General features: G+C 37.3%; 1 protein-coding gene across 2 annotated transcripts; it reads left to right on the top strand.

Annotated features, from left to right (window-relative positions):
* The first annotated feature begins 2 nt into the window (after positions 1–2).
* On the top strand, positions 3–16,977 carry LOC146488955 (DNA ligase 3-like). Of its 2 annotated transcripts, XM_085115067.1 has the most exons (27): positions 4–519; positions 2,043–2,336; positions 3,144–3,250; positions 3,733–3,777; positions 3,918–4,004; positions 4,117–4,196; positions 4,434–4,511; positions 4,626–4,797; positions 5,495–5,584; positions 5,981–6,046; positions 7,237–7,305; positions 8,112–8,174; positions 8,282–8,361; positions 9,153–9,240; positions 9,407–9,484; positions 9,891–9,926; positions 10,028–10,115; positions 10,877–11,019; positions 12,241–12,315; positions 12,830–12,976; positions 13,342–13,372; positions 13,946–14,121; positions 14,430–14,507; positions 14,808–14,843; positions 14,972–15,057; positions 15,423–15,489; positions 15,841–16,977. In XM_085115067.1, exons 1-27 carry the CDS (start codon positions 135–137, stop codon positions 15,943–15,945), a joined length of 2,850 nt encoding a protein of 949 aa, XP_084971193.1. In that variant the 5' UTR covers positions 4–134; the 3' UTR covers positions 15,946–16,977. The 2 variants fall into 2 exon arrangements, with proteins under 2 accessions (XP_084971197.1, XP_084971193.1); XM_085115071.1 differs by lacking the exons at positions 14,430–14,507; positions 15,423–15,489; positions 15,841–16,977 and having other exon boundaries at positions 3–519; positions 13,946–14,134; positions 14,972–15,049.
* Positions 16,978–19,851: the final 2,874 nt, after the last annotated feature.

Genomic DNA, 19,851 nt, shown 5'->3' with positions numbered 1-19,851 from the left:
TTCGGGCGTATTAACAAAAATGGCGGATCGTGGGCAACTTTTCCACAAGTTCGAACTTGCCTTGAAATTTTGACAAGCTTGCAGAAAAATAATCAACAAAAGCACTATCATTATGCATTTGAAAGTTATTGCTAATGTTTGGGATTCGAAGAGTTAACTTCCAGCTTGTCAACCACGGTTCAGCTTTATTTTATCGACGACTGTTTTCGTTTTCGAGCATCATGTCTGCAGATGGCGGAGAGAAGGCTTTTCTTGTGGAGTATGCCTCGCAGGGGAGAGCCAAATGCAAAACATGCAAGCAGCAGATAGAAAAGAGTTCCACTCGAATAGGAAAGTTGGTTTCTAATCCGTTCAGTGAAGATGGAGGAATGATGAAGCAGTGGTACCATGTTCCGTGCATTTTTGATTCACTGTCCAGGGCACGAGCTACAACCAAGAAGATTGACAGCGCAGATGATTTGGATGGATTTAACAACCTCAAGGATGACGACCAACAGAAAATTAAAGGCCTCATCAAAGGTTTGAGATTTTGCTAACTGTCTTTGAGTGTCTCTTTTATACCATTGAACAGTATACTAAGGTGTGTCCCTAATGTCTTTAGTGTGGATTTCAAAAGCACGCATCATAAACTGTTACGGACATCCTATTGTCAAATTTTAAAGACAGGATTTGAAATTCTGGCGAGTCAGAGAACTGAAGATAACAATGTTATATATGTTACATACCAAAACTTTGTCCCAAAGGTCCATAATTATTGCATTCAACGTAGAAAGAATGCGCTCCTAATACAGATTGGAGTCGAGATTGCATGGGACAATCAACAAATGAATGGATCTTGGGACGCATATCTGGCATCCCCCCTGCAGATTCTTCAGGGGCAGCCGCAGATGACATCATCACCAACTTGATAAAGGAGAGAGAGCCTGGAATCAAGATCATTGAATGCGCTCCTTAATCTTTGATTAAGGCTAGGTTAAATGTATGGGGCTATACAGAAGTCTTGCTACTGGAGTACATGTATGGTACTGAGTTTTGATCTTCAGCGCTGAATAACGTACTAGTTTGAAGTCTTGTGATTTCACAGCCCTTTTCTTCCTAGCAATTCAATTCAATTCAATTTTATTCACACTTATTACAACGAAATACAATATAATTTATTGTAAGAAAAAAATTAAACGTGCAAAGCAAATTATTTAGTGATTTTACATTCTACGGAAGAAGTGCGTAGTGGCCAAAGGAGCACAGAGTTGTGAAGACCAATATTATCAAAATGTCCTTGGTATGGTCCCTGATCTGTCTGTAGCAAAGGGAGTGCTCATTTAGCATTCATTTCTCACTTATCAGACCTAAGTACTTTTCCAAAGTTATGCAGTACATGCATGTACATGTAGCACACATTGCAATCAAAGGCATCTTTGCATTGCTCTTGTCAGTACCAGTATCTTCATACAATGTCATTCTGGTCATCATCGTTGTCCAGCTTCGTCTTTATGATCATTCTAATCATCATCTTGATCATCGTCATCATCATGCACATTCAGGCTATCTTGTGCCAACCCTTCCTAAGGTTAGAAGCAATTTACCTCTGTGTAGTAACAACTGTGATGTACAGGACCCATAAACTGGACTGTCCATCAATCTGTGAAATGGCACATTTCACAAATAAATTGGACTATTTTTAGATAAGTTTTTCCTTCACACTGGTTTGAGATAACCCAAGCATAAGCAGTAAATAAACATCGCATAACAGGTTACTGATTCAACAAGCTGCAAACTGATCAGAATAAATAATAATAATAATAATAATAATAATAATAATAATAATAATAGTTGGCTTCCAAGTAGTTGGCTTCCAAGTTTTTAAAATCATATTTTGTATTCTCAATGTAATTTTGTACAGAAGTCATCAGAAACAGTTATTTTCGTGGGAAAGGCTTTTATAAACATAACCGTACTTGTAAAAATGCCAGTAGCATGAGTGTATGGAAGTTTAAGCTATATGGTGACAACTGAAGATAACTTGTTCAAACTTTGCATTTCAGAGTTAAGTGCCAAGAAATCTCCTTCACCCAAGAAGAAGGCAGTCCAGTCCACTCTTGCATTTGGTAAATCAAAGGCCACATCAACATCAAAGCCGCAATTGGCATTCAAGAAAGTGACGGCCTCTAGTGATGGCGGTGGAAGCTCCTCACCTGTGAAGAATAGCTTTGATATTACAAGCCAAGATAATTCATTCCGAGAGTTTAGGAAAATTTGCATCAGACTTGCAGAAGAGCCAAGCTACCTTGCAAAGAGCAAGATTATGGCTGATTTTTTCACTAGTGGTTCTTCTGGAGGCAAGTTAACAGAACCTTTTCAGTCTTAAAAAATACATGTAGCAATGCAAAGTACAGTACCACTCAAAAGTATGTTGACAGTCTCGACTCGATCCTCGAAACTCGATAGTCACGTCTCCAATGTCGAGACATTTGAGTTTCAAGACGCGAGGAATCGAGGACGGAGAATCGAGAAGCAAGGAGCTTTCAAACATGCAAACTGGAAAAGAAGTTTGAGGAAACAATTTACAGGTACTTCTCGAAGAAACAACAATAGCCGTTTGCACACAAAGTGTAAATATTGGTACTCGGCATGATATCCCAGCGCAAGCACTATTCATGACAGTATAGAACAAGCACTGGGATGAGAATTTAATTGAGGAAATATAAAAGTACATGTATACATGCAAAGAACATGTAACAGGTCGAGTGATAGGGGAAAGTGAAGACTTCATGTTAAAATAATCATTATGTTGAAGTTGGCTTTCAGTGGGAAATTATAGCACTTTCCAACAAAGCTAGACCAACCGCCTTCAAAAGACTCAACAGATAAAGTTACATTTTGGTAGAGGTCAATCAAAGAAAAGCTGTTGAAATTACTTTGAATTCTGAATTCTGTTTTTTATTTCAGTGAAATTTCAGCCAGTGATAATCTCTGTTTCACCAACATGTAGCTCTTACAAAGCAGCATTCTTCCTGTATAACCCTTCCCACTCACCCTCCTTATACCCAACTAATTCCCTGATTCATGTTTGTGTTCATTGTACTCTTGGGGGATTTCCTTTTCTACAGCTCCAGGTGTTATTAAGTTATGTTTCTTTCCTGCAGATGGCTTTACAGGAGATTTATTACTGTGGGTGAAGATGTTACTTCCAGGAGTAAACAAGAGAGTCTATAACTTACAAAGCAAACAGCTCATTAAACTTTTCAGCCAGGTATAACATCTTGAATAAACATATATATGTGTGATGTGTATAGGCCATTTCAAGGTCTTTCAGTGGACGAAGTGGAGTTGCAGATTTAATTTTATGGATCAGTAATTAATGTCACCACAAAAAGATCATGTCAAGATTGCTAGTAGTAATTAATTTATGAGCCTTTAAAATGACATCTGTAATATTTACATGGTACTATTATAGACCATTCATCAAATCTACACCAATTCTTAATTCCTTTGTTATTTTTGTGATGTTCTTAAAAATGGCCAAACAGAGTAATGTTTAACTCAATTTTCACTGAATATTAGCTATATGACAGGATTTACTGAGTGTCACAATTTTATAATGAAAAACAAGATGCAAGAGTTTGTGGAGATTTGATGGATGTCTCGATCATAATGAGCTTTTGTTTTGTGACTATTTAATTTTGTAGAGAATTGTAGAGAAATTAAGTGGCAAAAATGACTGTTTATTTGCAGATATTTGGCTGTAGTCAAGACGATATGTTGACGGACTTGGAACAGGTTTGTAAAACTAATTTAAACATTACATTAATTTTATTTATGTACTTGTAAAGGCCGAGTTAGTGGCTAATATTGCTTTTCTTAATTTACTACTGACAGTATGAGTTAAACTTTTACCTTCAACTTTTTTTTCCCCACAGGGAGATGTGTCTGAAACTGTGAGCACATTTTTCAAGGCCAGCCCTCTGTTAAAGCCAATGAAAAAAAGCTTAGTTTCTCTTCAAGAGGTATGTTGACATTCTAATACTGTCATATTTGGGTAAAAGTTGTTTAAAAAATGATTTTTTATGTGGGGATAGGATTTCAGTATTAATGATCATGATCTCTGGATTGTGTAAGGTTGATGCATTTCTGGATAAACTGAAGAACTTCACAAAAGAAGAAGACCAGCAAAGGGAACTGACAAGAATGGCAAGAAGGTAAAATGCTCAGATTACTTATCTTTAAAAAGTCAAATCTCCTCATGGTTGTGAAATTACATGTACATATAATCAAATAAATGTTCTACTGAATATGTACAGTATCTTATTGTTGTTCCGTACAGGTCTGCAAATCTCTGTTTATTTGCCAAGTTAAATAATTTAGTTTACAAGATAATGCAAATGATAATAATTACATGATTATGATTGTGTATTTTTTATCTACTTATTTAATAGATGCACTGCAAATGATCTGAAGTTCATCATTCGACTGATCAAACATGACCTGCGAATGAACACAGGAGCAAAACACGTGTAAGAACTATTGTTCCTGATGCAGTTTTTAGTAGGAATAAGTTTTCTTTAATATTTATGAGCAACTTTTTCCATTTAAGTTCTTGCCAATGGGTTGTTTGATCCCATTTTCAGTTTGGATGCACTTGACCCCGATGCATATGAGGCATTTCAAGCATCCAATAATCTCAGTGACGTCGCTCAGCAATGCCTGCAAAAGAAAGAAACCAAAGGTGGTGCTTTGCCAGGAATGAGTAAAAAGCTTAGCATCAGGGCCTCTTTGATGACACCAGTGAAACCAATGTTGGTACGTATTGGTATTGATGTTTTAACATTGATCGATTGAATATTAAGTCAATCATGGTTGGTATTGGCATTGGTGCTAAACCAATGTTGGTAAGGATCGATTGGCTCATATTAAACCAATGTTGGTAGGTATTGGCATTGATTTTTAGCCAATTTTGGCAGGGATCAATAAATTAGCTTGTATTAAACCAATGCTGGTACAGGTGTAGTTATTGGCATTGATGTTAAGCCAATGTTGGTAGGATTGAATGGTCCATATTAAGCCAATGTTGGTAGGTGTTGGCATTGATGTTAAGCCAATGTTGGTAGGATTGATTGGTCCATATCAAGCCAATGTTGGTAGGTATTGGCATTGATGTTAAGCCAATGCTGGCACCCTGGGATTGATTGTCTCACAATTATTAAACCAATGCTGCTAGGACCAACTGACACACATGTAACCAGAAGTGATGTATTGGCACATGAACTAAGTCTGTTACTGTGACACATGTAAAACAGTGTTTGTATCTATTTGCATAATGTTGAAACATATGTTGGCAGCTGCTGGCTTATGTGAAGCCAATGTTCTTAATACATGTATATGCAATGTACATTGGCACGTGTCAGGAACCAATGGTATCATGTACAGTGTATTGGCTCTTTTAAAACTATCACTGGGTATCTAATGGCATGAATGTTTTTAAAATGTCTGTTTTCAGGCAGAAGCTTGCAAAAGCTTTTCACATGCGGTGAAGAAATGTCCCAGTGGCATGTTTGCAGAGATTAAATATGATGGTGAGAGAGTCCAGGTAAGTTGTACATACCTCTTACTCCGTACTGTAAGTTACAGACCAAGTTTTTCCCGTTGATTTAGATGTGTGGCCCAAGCATGAAGCACAGGCCATAAATTTAAATCAATGGGAAAAAACAAGGATCCGTAACTTACAGAGAAAATAAGGTTAGTAAGATATTTATTTTATCTCTGAGGTTAATTGGGTGCGTGTGAAAGGAAACTAGTTGAAGTTCAAATTTAGCTGGCCATACAGTGAAATACAGCCCGCAAAATTGACCAATCACACCACGCATACTACAGTACCTGAGAGATATAATAAAATAATTAAAAGTATTTCACTGCTAGATGTGTTTGATGCTTTCACCCTCATGAATATTTTCTTGACTAATGACAAAACGTTTTGCTCTTTAAGGTTCACAAGAGTGGCAGTGATTTTCAGTTTTTTAGCCGCAGCCTCAAACCTGTTCTTGCACATAAGGTGAATACTGCAATTTATTAATACACATTCATGTAATTCTACTTAATAATATTTATTTAACTGATACATGTAAATCAACCATTTTTTAATGATATGAGAAAAACTGAGAGGCGAGTATAACTTAGCCTCCTTACCCACACAGATGATCTTTGGCTCTCGGAATCAGTGACAAACCCAAAGAGTACGTGCATAGTTGGCTGGTGTAACTTCTACTATTGTTTTAAGTTTTCCTAAAAGTCTTCTTGACAAGTTTGCCTCCCCTTACTAACTTTTTGAAAGAAGAAAATTAAAGCCAATTAAATTTTTTGTTAAGTGTGCGTGGCTTTTGACCAATAAGAACACACATTAAGATTATTGGTGAAAGTGAATATGATTTATTTTATTGTGATGTGCAGCGTGAGGTCTAAGTCTATGTGCACAGCTATAGCACAAAAGTGAAGTTTGATGTTTGTCTATTTGCGTCATAACTGAAAACCATGTTTACAGAGCAGGGGTGTGAAGCAGTATGCTCCTGTTTATAAAACATGGGAAATAAAATAATGTTGCCTTTCTTCATTCCAAGTGTGAGTTCATCTTTGGAATGCTCATTATCAACATACACTGATTTGCCATTAGTATTTTCTTCATCTCTTTAGACTCCACTGTTGCATAGCATCCCAATCCAGGGGAAGTAGTACTACTGACAGAAACTGAGTTTAAAGCTCTTGGGTTGAGGATACCTGTGTGTGTGGGTGTGAAGGGGGGGGGGGGGGGGCAAATATACTGCCTTTAATAGATAAGCATTATATTAGATACTTGATGTATGTGTGGCCCCAGAAGGTATGGCTTAAATTTTAAGTTGCTCTGTCTGATAAGGGGATCCATTTACTGGTATTTACTATACATGTATCAATTACACAATGTTAGGGCTCTGGTCTGAAACTGGGAAGCAAAATTGCAATTTTTGTTCAGAAAATAGGCTTAACAGATCAGTATTTTGTGTCTGAAAGGGAAGTGGGTTATCTAGCCTGACCAAAAATTTTGAGTAGCAATGCATCACCCCTCCCCTCCCTCTCATGGTTAAGATCTGGTCTTGTGTGCACCCTTGTGCATCGCATGAATGAATGAATGAATGAATGAATGGGGACTTTACCATTACCTTTTATCTAATAACTTACTGTAAGGCTTTGTTTTTAATTTGCCTGAGTCAGGTTGCACCTATTAAGGATTACCTTCCTAAGGCGTGTCCCCATGGCAACAGCCTAATACTGGACAGTGAGGTAATGAGATGTACAGTGTAGTGCATTAATGATCTACAACGATTAGGTTACTTTCAAAATATTTGCATTTATATTATGGACATGATTGGTGCTGAACTAGAACAAATGCCTGTAAGTGTTTGACATGTTATTGTAATCAGCGCAAAACTTGTGAGAAAAGTAACCCATCTTATATAGTGCTGCAAGATGGTGTATTATTTGCAGTGAGAGTAAAAGAAAACTGTGAACACTTTGAGTTTGAATTTTTAACTAGCTAGCCATCAAATAAGGTTTCAAACTGTGGGAAGTTTAACCAAATGGACATTGGCAGAGCCAACTGGCTAGCATTTTTGCAGATTGGTCCTCTGCTACCTTTTCTATTTTCTTTTTTTAAGGTTGGTGGCTTTTAGATTCAGACTGATAAATTTGTATAGTTATTATAGTTATGTTCAAAACAGTAAGAGTGTCAAATATTTTTCTTCTGATTATACAGGACTCTTTTTAAACCAACTTCTTATTTAGATAGCCTTTTGAAATGTTGTCTGTAGTAAATAAATAAATTTATTTATTTATTTATTGAATGAAATTAGTAGGAATCAGTCATTTTTAGCTTTTTACAATGTACTTTTACAAACCAATCAAATTTTAGAATTTTGTTTTGTTATAATTTATTAAATATTATAATTTTGATTTCACCTTTTTTATTACTATTTTCTCTCACTTTATATGCCTTCCCTTTCCATTTAGAACACTAAATCTGAAAGTCATATTAAATTATTTATTATTTCAGTAAAATTTACAGCTTTAATTTGTCATTTCTCCCTCAGGTTTTACTTGTAGATACCAAGACTAGCAAGCCTCTTCCTTTTGGAACTCTGGGCATCCATAAGGTAATAATTATTTATCACCCTTCTGTGTCCTTGCAACCATCATATAAAGTATACAATACGTGTGTCAGTTTACCAATGCTCTAAATTATTTTCTCTTTCTTTTGTAGAAATCCGCGTTTAAGGATGCCAGTGTGTGTTTGTTCATCTTTGATTGCCTCCAGTTTAATGACGAAAACGTCATGAAAAAGTAGGTTTTGGGCAAAGAACTCAAAAAAAAAAAAAACACTATAACAATATTAACAAATTAATTTAGATACAGTCAAGTATCTTGCAATTTTGCTTTGTGCTTACAGCTACATGTAGCCACTGTCTGAGATACAATGAGGCGCTTCTTTTGACTGGTCTAGTTCCCTTACACAACCGCCGCGAGTTCTTATGTGATAAGCTTTTTAATTCCATCCTGTCTAATCCCTCGCACAAGCTGTATAGCTTACTGCCTCCCAAGAAAGAGTGTGAAGTCAATCTAAGGAGTCAGCACTCTTTTACTACACGGCGCCTCCACACCATTCGTACTCGAAATAGTTTTATCTATCACTATGTTCATAAAGCAATGATGTAATGTTGTTTTCTCTTAATTATATATTTTTGTCCTTTTATATTAGTTCTTCTCAGCCATGTATTTTATTGTAGTCTATATTTTATTTTAAATCAAACATAATTCAGCCTGTGGCTGCAAGGTTTTTGATAAATAAACTATCTATCTATCAGATAATTCAAGAATTTTTTTTGAATGCTTGCTGTCTAGAAACATTTCTTTCTGACTAATATATGAAATTTGAATTATTTTGCACTTCAACCTTTCTACATGTTAAATTACTCCAGCCCTTAGTGGCCTTTAAGCTACAAAAAATAAAGTTTCATAAAATTGTAAATTTAGAATCTAAAATGCATTTTCCCTTTGGATTATTTGCACAATTTATATAAAGTATTTTCCAAAAACAACTGAAACATGCTTCTTTATTAATTTGTCTTGTGAAGGAGTATGAAGGAAAGACGGCAAATCTTGGAGAAAAATGTCACTGTCATCCCAAACAAAATAATGTTGTCAGAAACAAATTTCCTCAAGGTATGGCTTTTATAAAGCTCTACAAAATTGATACTAATATTGTAATTCTCTGAGTGGTCATGTCAGCTCCCGGAAGTGTAATAGTCTGATGTCGCTTGCTTGTGTGATCTCTAAAACAGGTAGAATAATTGCACTTGTCCTAATAGTCATTTTTCTTTATTTACAGTCAGAAAAGGAACTGTCCAAGTTGATGACACGGGCAATGAATGAAGGCCTGGAGGGACTTGTGCTCAAGGATGTCAATGTAATGTAGCAATTTGACTTGTTCCTTTATTGTTCTGTTAGTTGTGTTAGATAATTTGGTTAATAATGTATAAACTGTATTACAGCACTATAAATAATAAATAATAATTTGACCTGAAGTTTTGAAGTTGCTATGAACCTCATTATGAAAGTGAGGCTAAGTGCAAAGTTTTTATTATACAAACTAGTTTACATTCGTATGCAAGCCAAACTAATTCTCATATCAAACACTATGCAGTTAGCCTCGTTTTCATAATGAGGTTCACAGCAACTTAGAAATGGCCTATTTCTCCCTGTCCCTGTTTTTTTTTAAAGACTTCTGAACAGCCTAGACTTCTTTTAATATGAATTGAATTTTTCTAGTACATTGTAGGTGGCACTATGTCTTCTGTGAATTTATTTTGCAGGGTATCTATGAACCAGGAAAAAGACATTGGCTTAAGGTACTATTTTTATATGTGATCAATTACAGCAGGTGAAATTTGTCTTGATAACAAAATCAAATTTAACAACTTGCTGCTGTGATCCTATCTTCTTTTCTTAGATGAAGAAAGACTATCTTGAAGAAGGTGCCATGGCAGATACTGCTGACCTGGTGGTACTAGGGGCCTACTATGGGACAGGAAACAAAGGTAAAAGCTTTGTAACAAGTGCTTCACTAAGGAATAACGTGTTTCAACTTTCCCTCACCTGCTGAAGAGGGTTTTCTTCAACCCCAAGGCTTCCTCATCATCATGGTACATGTATCTCGGCATCACTTCTGGGGAAGATATTTTCACAGGTTTTAACTTTTGGTAAACCTTTAATCTTATCTATCTCATAGTGTTTAAAAAAGAAGAATGGGAATCTCTCTCATTGATGAACATGTTGAGAACTGCAAAATAAGCTGTAGTTTAGGGGTGTACCTAATATACACAAGCATTGGGACGTTTTTGAACTTGTAAATTTTTACGTTTTAAGGCCATTTATCTCAAAGCCATAACTTTTCTCATTCATAATTATAACAGTTATGAAATGCACTCATGAGTAGCTTTAAAATGGTATATCATACATGGACATTGAGTTTGTAGTCTTGGATCTGGAGAAAATGTCGTTTTGCGCTAGGGGTTAAAGGGTTAAATGCATCACAGTAAAACTAAGAAAACCGCAAACACTAGCTATATTTCTGGAATTTTTATTGTGTTGAGAAAGAAAACCAATCAGATACAAGTTGAAAAGAACTGCAAGTTGTAAGGGCAATTAGTTTTTGTGGTTTGAGTTTGCCTGTGATTGGTCACAGAACAATGTAAACATCCCAGAAATGATTATTCTTAAGTGTTTGCGATTTTCTTAATTTTGCTGTAAATATGGGCTCTTCGAGGTTGCAGTATCGCCTGTATTTTATGAATTGCAGGCGGTTTGATGTCAATCTTTCTGATGGGAGTATGGGATCCAGCTACAAAACAGTGGTGTACTGTGGCCAAGTGCGGCAATGGACATGATGATAAAACTATTGAACAGCTCAATAAGCAGCTTAAAATGAAGAAAATCAGCAAGGTTTGTGAAGACACTGGATGTTTGATATTATTCGGCCTTTGCATCATGTATAACTCCTGAAACTTCACTGTAAGATTGGATGACAAGTTTCTATTAGGTTAGAAATATTTACTCTAAGATGATGCTTGCTTCTTCAAAAACTCATTAATAATTCATAAGCCTATTGACCTACCAAATGGTCGATAAAACATCACTTGCATCACAAAACTTCCTACTTATTAGTATGCGGTGCTTAATGTTTTTCTCGTATGCTAATATCCAACGTTCACAAAAGCATCATAGTTATGAACTACAGTATCTTGACACACACTTTTCCAGGAATGTTTTTGAAGCCGTTCAAAAAACTCGCAGCACATATTTTATCGGGTCTAAAACCACTCGGATGCGCCTTGTGGTTTTAAATCCCAATATTGGATAAGACACTGCTGCTTGTGTTTTAAAAATTACTTAAAACCAAATTCTTCTCTGTTATTTCAACCACTCAACGGTATGTACATGTAGATCAAGTGTTTACTACGCCTTTCAATAACATACGGACTCTGAACTTCAAGCCCAACTTACGATTTGCGTGTTTTGCTGCTGTCAATCATAATTACGGCAACAACCGGCAGACCACAAAAAATGCAGAAACCAGTAAAGTGGATAAAAATCCGCCAATCACAGTGCGCCAACATGACCTTTTGACCCCGTTGAGCCAAACGATTTTGTTTTCTTAGTAATTGACACTGCTATAGAATAATCCTGGGTATCAAAAGAATGAACCTCATCTCGAATGAAGAAGTCCTTAAGAGAGTGAAACAAGATCTGCTCATCCAGCTGATTCAACAACAGCAGCTTCGCTTCTTAGGGCATATCCTCAGGAAACCAGAGAATGAATTGGTCAACAGGTACGCCCTTTTCCACCCCAAACATGGCAAACGTAACATTGACACGGTAATCAGCCAGGCATACCCACCAACGCCAGAAGAGATTCAAAGCATGGTAAAAGACCGGAAGGCGTGGAGAAAGCTTGTGACCGATTGCAGTGCAGTTGGCTGATGATGATGATGATGATGATGATGATGATGATGATGAGTAATTGACAGCAGTGAAAAGATTTGAACTTAAGAGTCTGCATGGTATTGAAAGGCCAGTAGGAGACAAAACGGATATCTCATGTTATTGAACTAAAAGAAAAGGTAACCGCATAGAGAATTGGTTGTTTTATTTGATTTTATGCAGGACCCTTCCAAGGTTCCATCATGGCTGAATGTACATCGCAGTTTGGTACCTGACTTTGTTATTGAAGATCCAAAAGTATGTTTACCATTTTGCTGTGGGTAACTCTCTCATAAGAATATGGATTTGTGCCTTTTGGTGTGGAATGTGATATAGATTCTTTTAGGTTTATAAGTAATTTGCAATTGTAAATTTCATAAAAGATGTATAGTTAATAATAATCCGTAAAGCACTTCCCTTTTGCATGGAAAAACCAGTTGATCCTATGGGAGGGTTGTTTCCACAAGAAATTGTGGACAGCAAACGCATATTTCACCAAGGAGCATGGTACAAGTGAGATGAAGCAACTGGTAGAGTGCGATATTCTGAAAATTCCAGGAAAAGCAAGAAAAGCGGAACCTCTGACAGTATTCCTTGTTTTACCGAACAGTTTCCAGTGCATAGTATCATTCCATTTAATTTCCTACAGCAACAACAGGTTTTTCCATCTAGTTGCAAACAATCCATAATATAGCTGCACCCCACCCTCTGCAAAATAATAATAATAATAATAATCATAATAAATATAATATAGCATGCTCTCCTCCTCCAGAAAGCACCAGTGTGGGAGATAACAGGAGCAGAATTCAGTAAATCGACAACACACACTGCTGATGGGATATCAATCCGATTTCCACGGGTGACACGTATCAGAGACGACAAGGACTGGAAAACAGCCAATGATTTGCCTCATCTGCAGGTGAGGATTACCTGATTGGTCAAGACATTATGGTGCCAACACGCTGTAGAACGGTTCTTACATCCAAACCTATCTCAGCACTGTAGATTGTGGTACGTGGGAGATTGGACGTGAAAGTAGTGCTGAGAGTGGATCTCCCCAAAACACCAGCATTTCACACTTTAAGCATCACTCGTGCTCTCAAAGTGGAAACAATTACGTCATGTAAATCTTTTAGTGTCACTCTCACAAGAGACGAGGTCATGTCGTTCGGGGGTCATAAGTTTTGAACTTCATGCACTGTACAACCTAAAGTTGTGACACTTTACCAGTGTTCGTTACATTCATTGTTTCTTTCTTACTTTATTGTTATGACATTTTCACAGCTTTTGTTCAAGAACTCAAGAGCATCCAACAGTGAGTAGTATTGACTCAACTGAAACGCTATTGCCATCATTATTGATATGTCAAATGCAAAACAAACAACTCATGCATTGTGAGTATATGAGGTGTAGAATACTACAGAAAATGGGCAGGAATTTATAAAACATGTTTGGGTGTTGTGTTTTACTTACAATCAATCTACATCATGTGTGACCAGTATTTTTGAAATTTGAACAGAGTTGAAATTTACATGTCAGTTTTGAACATCGCCAGCAAGATTTCAGAGTTTCGTAGAAATTTCCCTAGTTCATTGACGGTATAAAGATATGAATTTTTCTTTACATTACATCATTAAGTATTTCAAAAATAACAATTGTCTCCCAAGTATTTTAATTTTTTGTGACTCGATGCGTCTTTTTTGGAAATACTTCCAAAAAAATCTTCAAGATTCCATTCAAATGCTGGACATTACAAAGAGGAATTCGAATGTTCACTTCATTCTCGGAAATAATGGTCATGCTTGACGAAGACTGAGTGTATTTCAGTTAGAGCAGATATTCTTGTTGTTAATTTAGTTGTTATGTGGTCATTTGCTTCATGTGGTAGATGGGGAAGACCCGCACAGAAAAGACGATGAGGAAGATGATGTTGGGAATGATGATGATGACGACAACGATCAGTCAATGGAAGATGAAAACGCAGAAGAAACCATGAAACCAAAAACAGAGACGAGGAAACGAAAGGCGTTAGACAGTGACGGAGAAGGGTCACCAAGTAAAAAGGTCAGACATTGGTGTTTTATGTCCTCTTGGTTTAGCTGTGGTGACGTCGTTGACTACCTGTTGTTGTGGTTGTTGTTGTTGTTTTGTTTTTGTTTGTTTTTTAACATAGATTTGAATGGTGAGACTTTTCTTTTATACATAAATATCACAAAAGATCGACTATATGCACCGAAAATGGAAAATTTCAAAACCACGTTAAGGCGTAGTTGACAGCGTGGCTCTGAAGTTGGGCCGGAACTTATAGCAAAAAGCCAGCGTTTTGTAGCTTGTAATCCTTTAACGTAGTTTTTATTTTTTTTTTTTCTTAGGCTAAGTCTACCTGCAAGTATGGATCAAAATGCTACCAACAGAATAAAGAGCACCTTAAGAAATTTAACCACCCAAACGTGAGTGTTTTGTAGTAACATTGAAAAGAGACTTCGGTTGAGAATCTTTGAGGTAGTGAAGCTTTTTGTAAAAATATGTTTTTTTTTTATTGTTTTGGTTCGTTTTGTTCATCATCGTCTTCGTCGTCATTGTCGTTGTTGTCATCATCTGACATCATCATCATCACTGTTGTTGTTGTTGTTTGGCTTTTGCCTGTTGTGCCAACCCAAGAAAAAATAAAAGGTAATGAAGGCTACACGTTTGTTTTCACCTGGTGGAAACTGAGAATCCTTCTATTTAGTATTCCATTTTTGTTGCAGGATGATGAGGAAGACACTATTCAAAGCAAAACTGAGGTAACTTTAGCAGTACATAGTGGTGTAAACTGTACGTCGTGGTTCACTTCACAAGACATCGCTTTGTATTGTTTTTCATTGTCGTTTGACTATCTACTAGTAACACAGTTTGTTATTTTCATCTCCAGGGTTTGAAGGATATCTTTCATGGAATGACGATTTTCCTCTCGAACGATCTGGAAGATGTAGCGAAACTGAGAAGATATATTATTGCGTATCGATTTGAATGCCTTCTGTTCTAAATAATACCTCAGTAATTATTAATTCTCATTTGGCAATTTTCGTGCATTGTGCTTTTCCCAAGCTTTGCATGTTTTGCATTTTTCCCATGCATTTGGATTAGGATGCAAGTTTTCCCTTGCTAGGCACCCGTTAGTAAGTAAGTAACTTTATTTAACTAGGGTTGCCCATTCCCTTTCTTGACACCAGTTATATGTTTTCCCGAGCTTTGCATCTTTTGCATTTTGTTCATACATTTGGCACAAGCTGCACGTTTTCGCTTGCATGAATAACACCTGTTGCATCTTTCCCTACACTTCACACCTTTTATACCTTCGAAGCTTCTTAACATGACTGTAGATATGACGGAGATCTGGTGGAGGAATTTCAAAAGTCATCTGCAACACATATTGTTAGCAACACTAAGGTAAAGAACTAATAAACTACTTGTGTACTATTTTTCTGCTAGAATAGGTCTTGAAAGTGCTACGTATACCTCCGAAAGGAGAACTCCTGAACAGTAAACAGCCTATAGCCCATTTTACAGTTGTGTTCTTAGTGACCTGACCTTGGATTGAAAGCGAGGCTTGGGGTGACCTTGTTTTGATACAGACCTCACTGCTTTTCATATGTAGATCATGATGTTCTTATGCTAACTAGTTTGCATTTACATATGAAAAGCAGTGAGGTTTGTATCAAAACAACAAAGAATTGAAAATGTATACTTTATCAATGTTATCGCATCTAGTGATCAGGGTTGCTGTTTTCCTTTCTTCAGGATGGCCACACAGTGGAGGGAGCAGCCAAACTAGTCACGCCAAGTTGGATTTGGAATTGCATCAAGAAAGGCCGCATGGTGTCCGTGAACAAGTTTCTAGTATAAGCACACTACACCCAACCACACCTTACCACTGCAACACTTTAAGACCCCTTAGCGCTGGCAGATCAACTGTGGGAGATGTTGGAAAGGAGCCAAAGATGGTGCGAGAAGTTTCCGATTCTTCTTTACCGATCAGGAGCAGCATGAACAGCCAAACGTTATGACATTGTTAACACAAAAGGATTCATCATTTCTCTTTCCTGAGCAACAAATCCACTGTGAACAATGGGAAGTTCGTTGTTCCACTGGATGAATAAATTTAATACATATATTTATTATTGATTGGTTGAATTTCTGCCGCGAGGATATAACCAATTGGAAAGGGAATATTTCATCCATTGTGATCAAAATAGGGCTCAACCCTCGTGGAAGACAGCAAAATAATATCATTTTGCTTCTCCACAGTGACTTCTCTGGAAAGAAAAAAGTTGAAGCGACGAAATCACTGCTGCAACAGTACAATAATAACATTCACTCTTTTTCTGACACGCTCACCGTGATGATACGTGCGATATCGCACGCATGAATCTCAACTCGCTGCATTGTCTTTAGCGTGCGAAGAAAAACAATAACTTGGACACAAATGAGGAAAGTGACTTACACGGAGCTACTGTCTTGAGACAAGCTTTTTTTGTTTTAACGTGCGAGCGTGCCGTGTGCGTGCGTTCACCCAGGGACTGTTTTCCCATGTACGGTAACAAATACGATTGTGCTTCTCCACAGTAACTAGAAGACAGCAGAGGAATGAATACTATTGTTAAATCTTCCCGAGTTGTAAAAAAAAAATGATGTTAAAAAAGTAGATTGTTTTATGTAGTTTTCCACTCTCCGAAGACGGCTAGTTTCGTACGGCATAGAGGAATCTGAAGAAATTGTGACTATAAACACATTTGGGGAGTAAATTTCCCCAAAAACCTTTTACACTCCTTTATGTCCCAAGGGATCTCAGCGTGTCGTAAAACTTCCTTAGGAATCATTTTGACGTGAAAATAACGCCCTGAAAAAAAATAGAAAGAAATTTCTTTTTTTGCCCTCTTCCCGACCCCATCTTTTCTGGCCTATTTCTTTGTCCCTGGTCGCTTGACAGACCCGAATCGAATAACGAGACGTTTTTGGACACACTGATTCGATTGGAAGCTTTTAAAAGAATATTTGTATTTGGTCCAAAAATCGACTTTTTTCTAAGGGGTTAGTCCAGGCTTTTTGGTCAAAAATGGCCAAATTTTGAAGTCTGCATTTTTCACTTGTTTATGTCCCTAGGGATCTCAGAGTGTCACAAAACGCCCTTGGGAATCATTTTTAGGTGCAAATAACGCCCTGAGAAAGAATTTTCTGCTTAACTCTCACCCTGCATGACTTCATCTTTTGTGGGCTATTTCTTTGTCCTTGGTCCCTTGGGAGGCCTAAAAAGTGTCTCAGGGGACGTTTTTGGACACACTGATTCGATTGGAAGCTTTTAAAAGAATATTTGTATTTGGTCCAAAAATCGACTTTTTTCTAAGGGGTTAGTCCAGGCTTTTTGGTCAAGAATGGCCAAATTTTGAAGTCTGCATTTTTCACTTGTTTATGTCCCTAGGGATCTCAGAGTGTCACAAAACGCCCTTGGGAATCATTTTTAGGTGCAAATAACGCCCTGACAAAGAATTTTCTGCTTAACTCTCACCCTGCATGACTTCATCTTTTGTGGGCTATTTCTTTGTCCTTGGTCCCTTGGGAGGCCTAAAAAGTGTCTCAAGGGACGTTTTTGGCCACACTGATTCGATTAGAAGCTTTTAAAAGAATATTTGTATTTGGTCCAAAAATCGACTTTTTTCTATGGGGTTAGTCCAGGATTTTTGGTCAAAAATGGCCAAATTTTGAAGTCTGCATTTTTCACTTGTTTATGTCCCTAGGGATCTCAGAGTGTCACAAAACGCCCTTGGGAATCATTTTTAGGTGCAAATAACGCCCTGACAAAGAATTTTCTGCTTAACTCTCACCCTGCATGACTTCATCTTTTGTGGGCTATTTCTTTGTCCCTGGTCCCTTGGGAGGCCTAAAAAGTGTCTCAGGGGACGTTTTTGGACACACTGATTCGATTGGAAGCTTTTAAAAGAATATTTGTATTTGGTCCAAAAATGGACTTTTTTCTAAGGGGTTAGTCCAGGCTTTTTGGTCAAAAATGGCCAAATTTTGAAGTCTGCATTTTTCACTTGTTTATGTCCCTAGGGATCTCAGAGTGTCACAAAACGCCCTTGGGAATCATTTTTAGGTGCAAATAACGCCCTGACAAAGAATTTTCTGCTTAACTCTCACCCTGCATGACTTCATCTTTTGTGGGCTATTTCTTTGTCCTTGGTCCCTTAGCAGGCCTAAAATGTGTCTCAGGGGACGTTTTTGGACACACTGATTCGATTGGAAGCTTTTGAAAGAATATTTGTATTTGGTCCAAAAATGGACTTTTTTCTAAGGGGTTAGTCCAGGCTTTTTGGTCAAGAATGGCCAAATTTTGAAGTCTGCATTTTTCACTTGTTTATGTCCCTAGGGATCTCAGAGTGTCACAAAACGCCCTTGGGAATCATTTTTAGGTGCAAATAACGCCCTGACAAAGAATTTTCTGCTTAACTCTCACCCTGCATGACTTCATCTTTTGTGGGCTATTTCTTTGTCCTTGGTCCCTTGGGAGGCCTAAAAAGTGTCTCAAGGGACGTTTTTGGCCACACTGATTCGATTAGAAGCTTTTAAAAGAATATTTGTATTTGGTTCAAAAATCGACTTTTTTCTAAGGGGTTAGTCCAGGATTTTTGGTCAAAAATGGCCAAATTTTGAAGTCTGCATTTTTCACTTGTTTATGTCCCTAGGGATCTCAGAGTGTCACAAAACGCCCTTGGTAATCATTTTTAGGTGCAAATAACGCCCTGACAAAGAATTTTCTGCTTAACTCTCACCCTGCATGACTTCATCTTTTGTGGGCTATTTCTTTGTCCCTGGTCCCTTGGGAGGCCTAAAAAGTGTCTCAGGGGACGTTTTTGGACACACTCATTCGATTGGAAGCTTTTAAAAGAATATTTGTATTTGGTCCAAAAATCGACTTTTTTCTAAGGGGTTAGTCCAGGCTTTTTGGTCAAAAATGGCCAAATTTTGAAGTCTGCATTTTTCACTTGTTTATGTCCCTAGGGATCTCAGAGTGTCACAAAACGCCCTTGGGAATCATTTTTAGGTGCAAATAACGCCCTGAGAAAGAATTTTCTGCTTAACTCTCACCCTGCATGACTTCATCTTTTGTGGGCTATTTCTTTGTCCTTGGTCCCTTGGGAGGCCTAAAAAGTGTCTCAGGGGACGTTTTTGGACACACTGATTCGATTGGAAGCTTTTAAAAGAATATTTGTATTTGGTCCAAAAATCGACTTTTTTCTAAGGGGTTAGTCCAGGCTTTTTGGTCAAGAATGGCCAAATTTTGAAGTCTGCATTTTTCACTTGTTTATGTCCCTAGGGATCTCAGAGTGTCACAAAACGCCCTTGGGAATCATTTTTAGGTGCAAATAACGCCCTGACAAAGAATTTTCTGCTTAACTCTCACCCTGCATGACTTCATCTTTTGTGGGCTATTTCTTTGTCCTTGGTCCCTTGGGAGGCCTAAAAAGTGTCTCAAGGGACGTTTTTGGCCACACTGATTCGATTAGAAGCTTTTAAAAGAATATTTGTATTTGGTCCAAAAATCGACTTTTTTCTATGGGGTTAGTCCAGGATTTTTGGTCAAAAATGGCCAAATTTTGAAGTCTGCATTTTTCACTTGTTTATGTCCCTAGGGATCTCAGAGTGTCACAAAACGCCCTTGGGAATCATTTTTAGGTGCAAATAACGCCCTGACAAAGAATTTTCTGCTTAACTCTCACCCTGCATGACTTCATCTTTTGTGGGCTATTTCTT

This window comes from Pavona decussata, unplaced genomic scaffold (genome assembly GCF_977016875.1).
Source record: "Pavona decussata unplaced genomic scaffold, jaPavDecu1.1 SCAFFOLD_8, whole genome shotgun sequence".
Classification (NCBI taxonomy): domain Eukaryota; kingdom Metazoa; phylum Cnidaria; class Anthozoa; order Scleractinia; family Agariciidae; genus Pavona; species Pavona decussata.
This window is presented reverse-complemented; position numbering and strand designations above follow the sequence as displayed.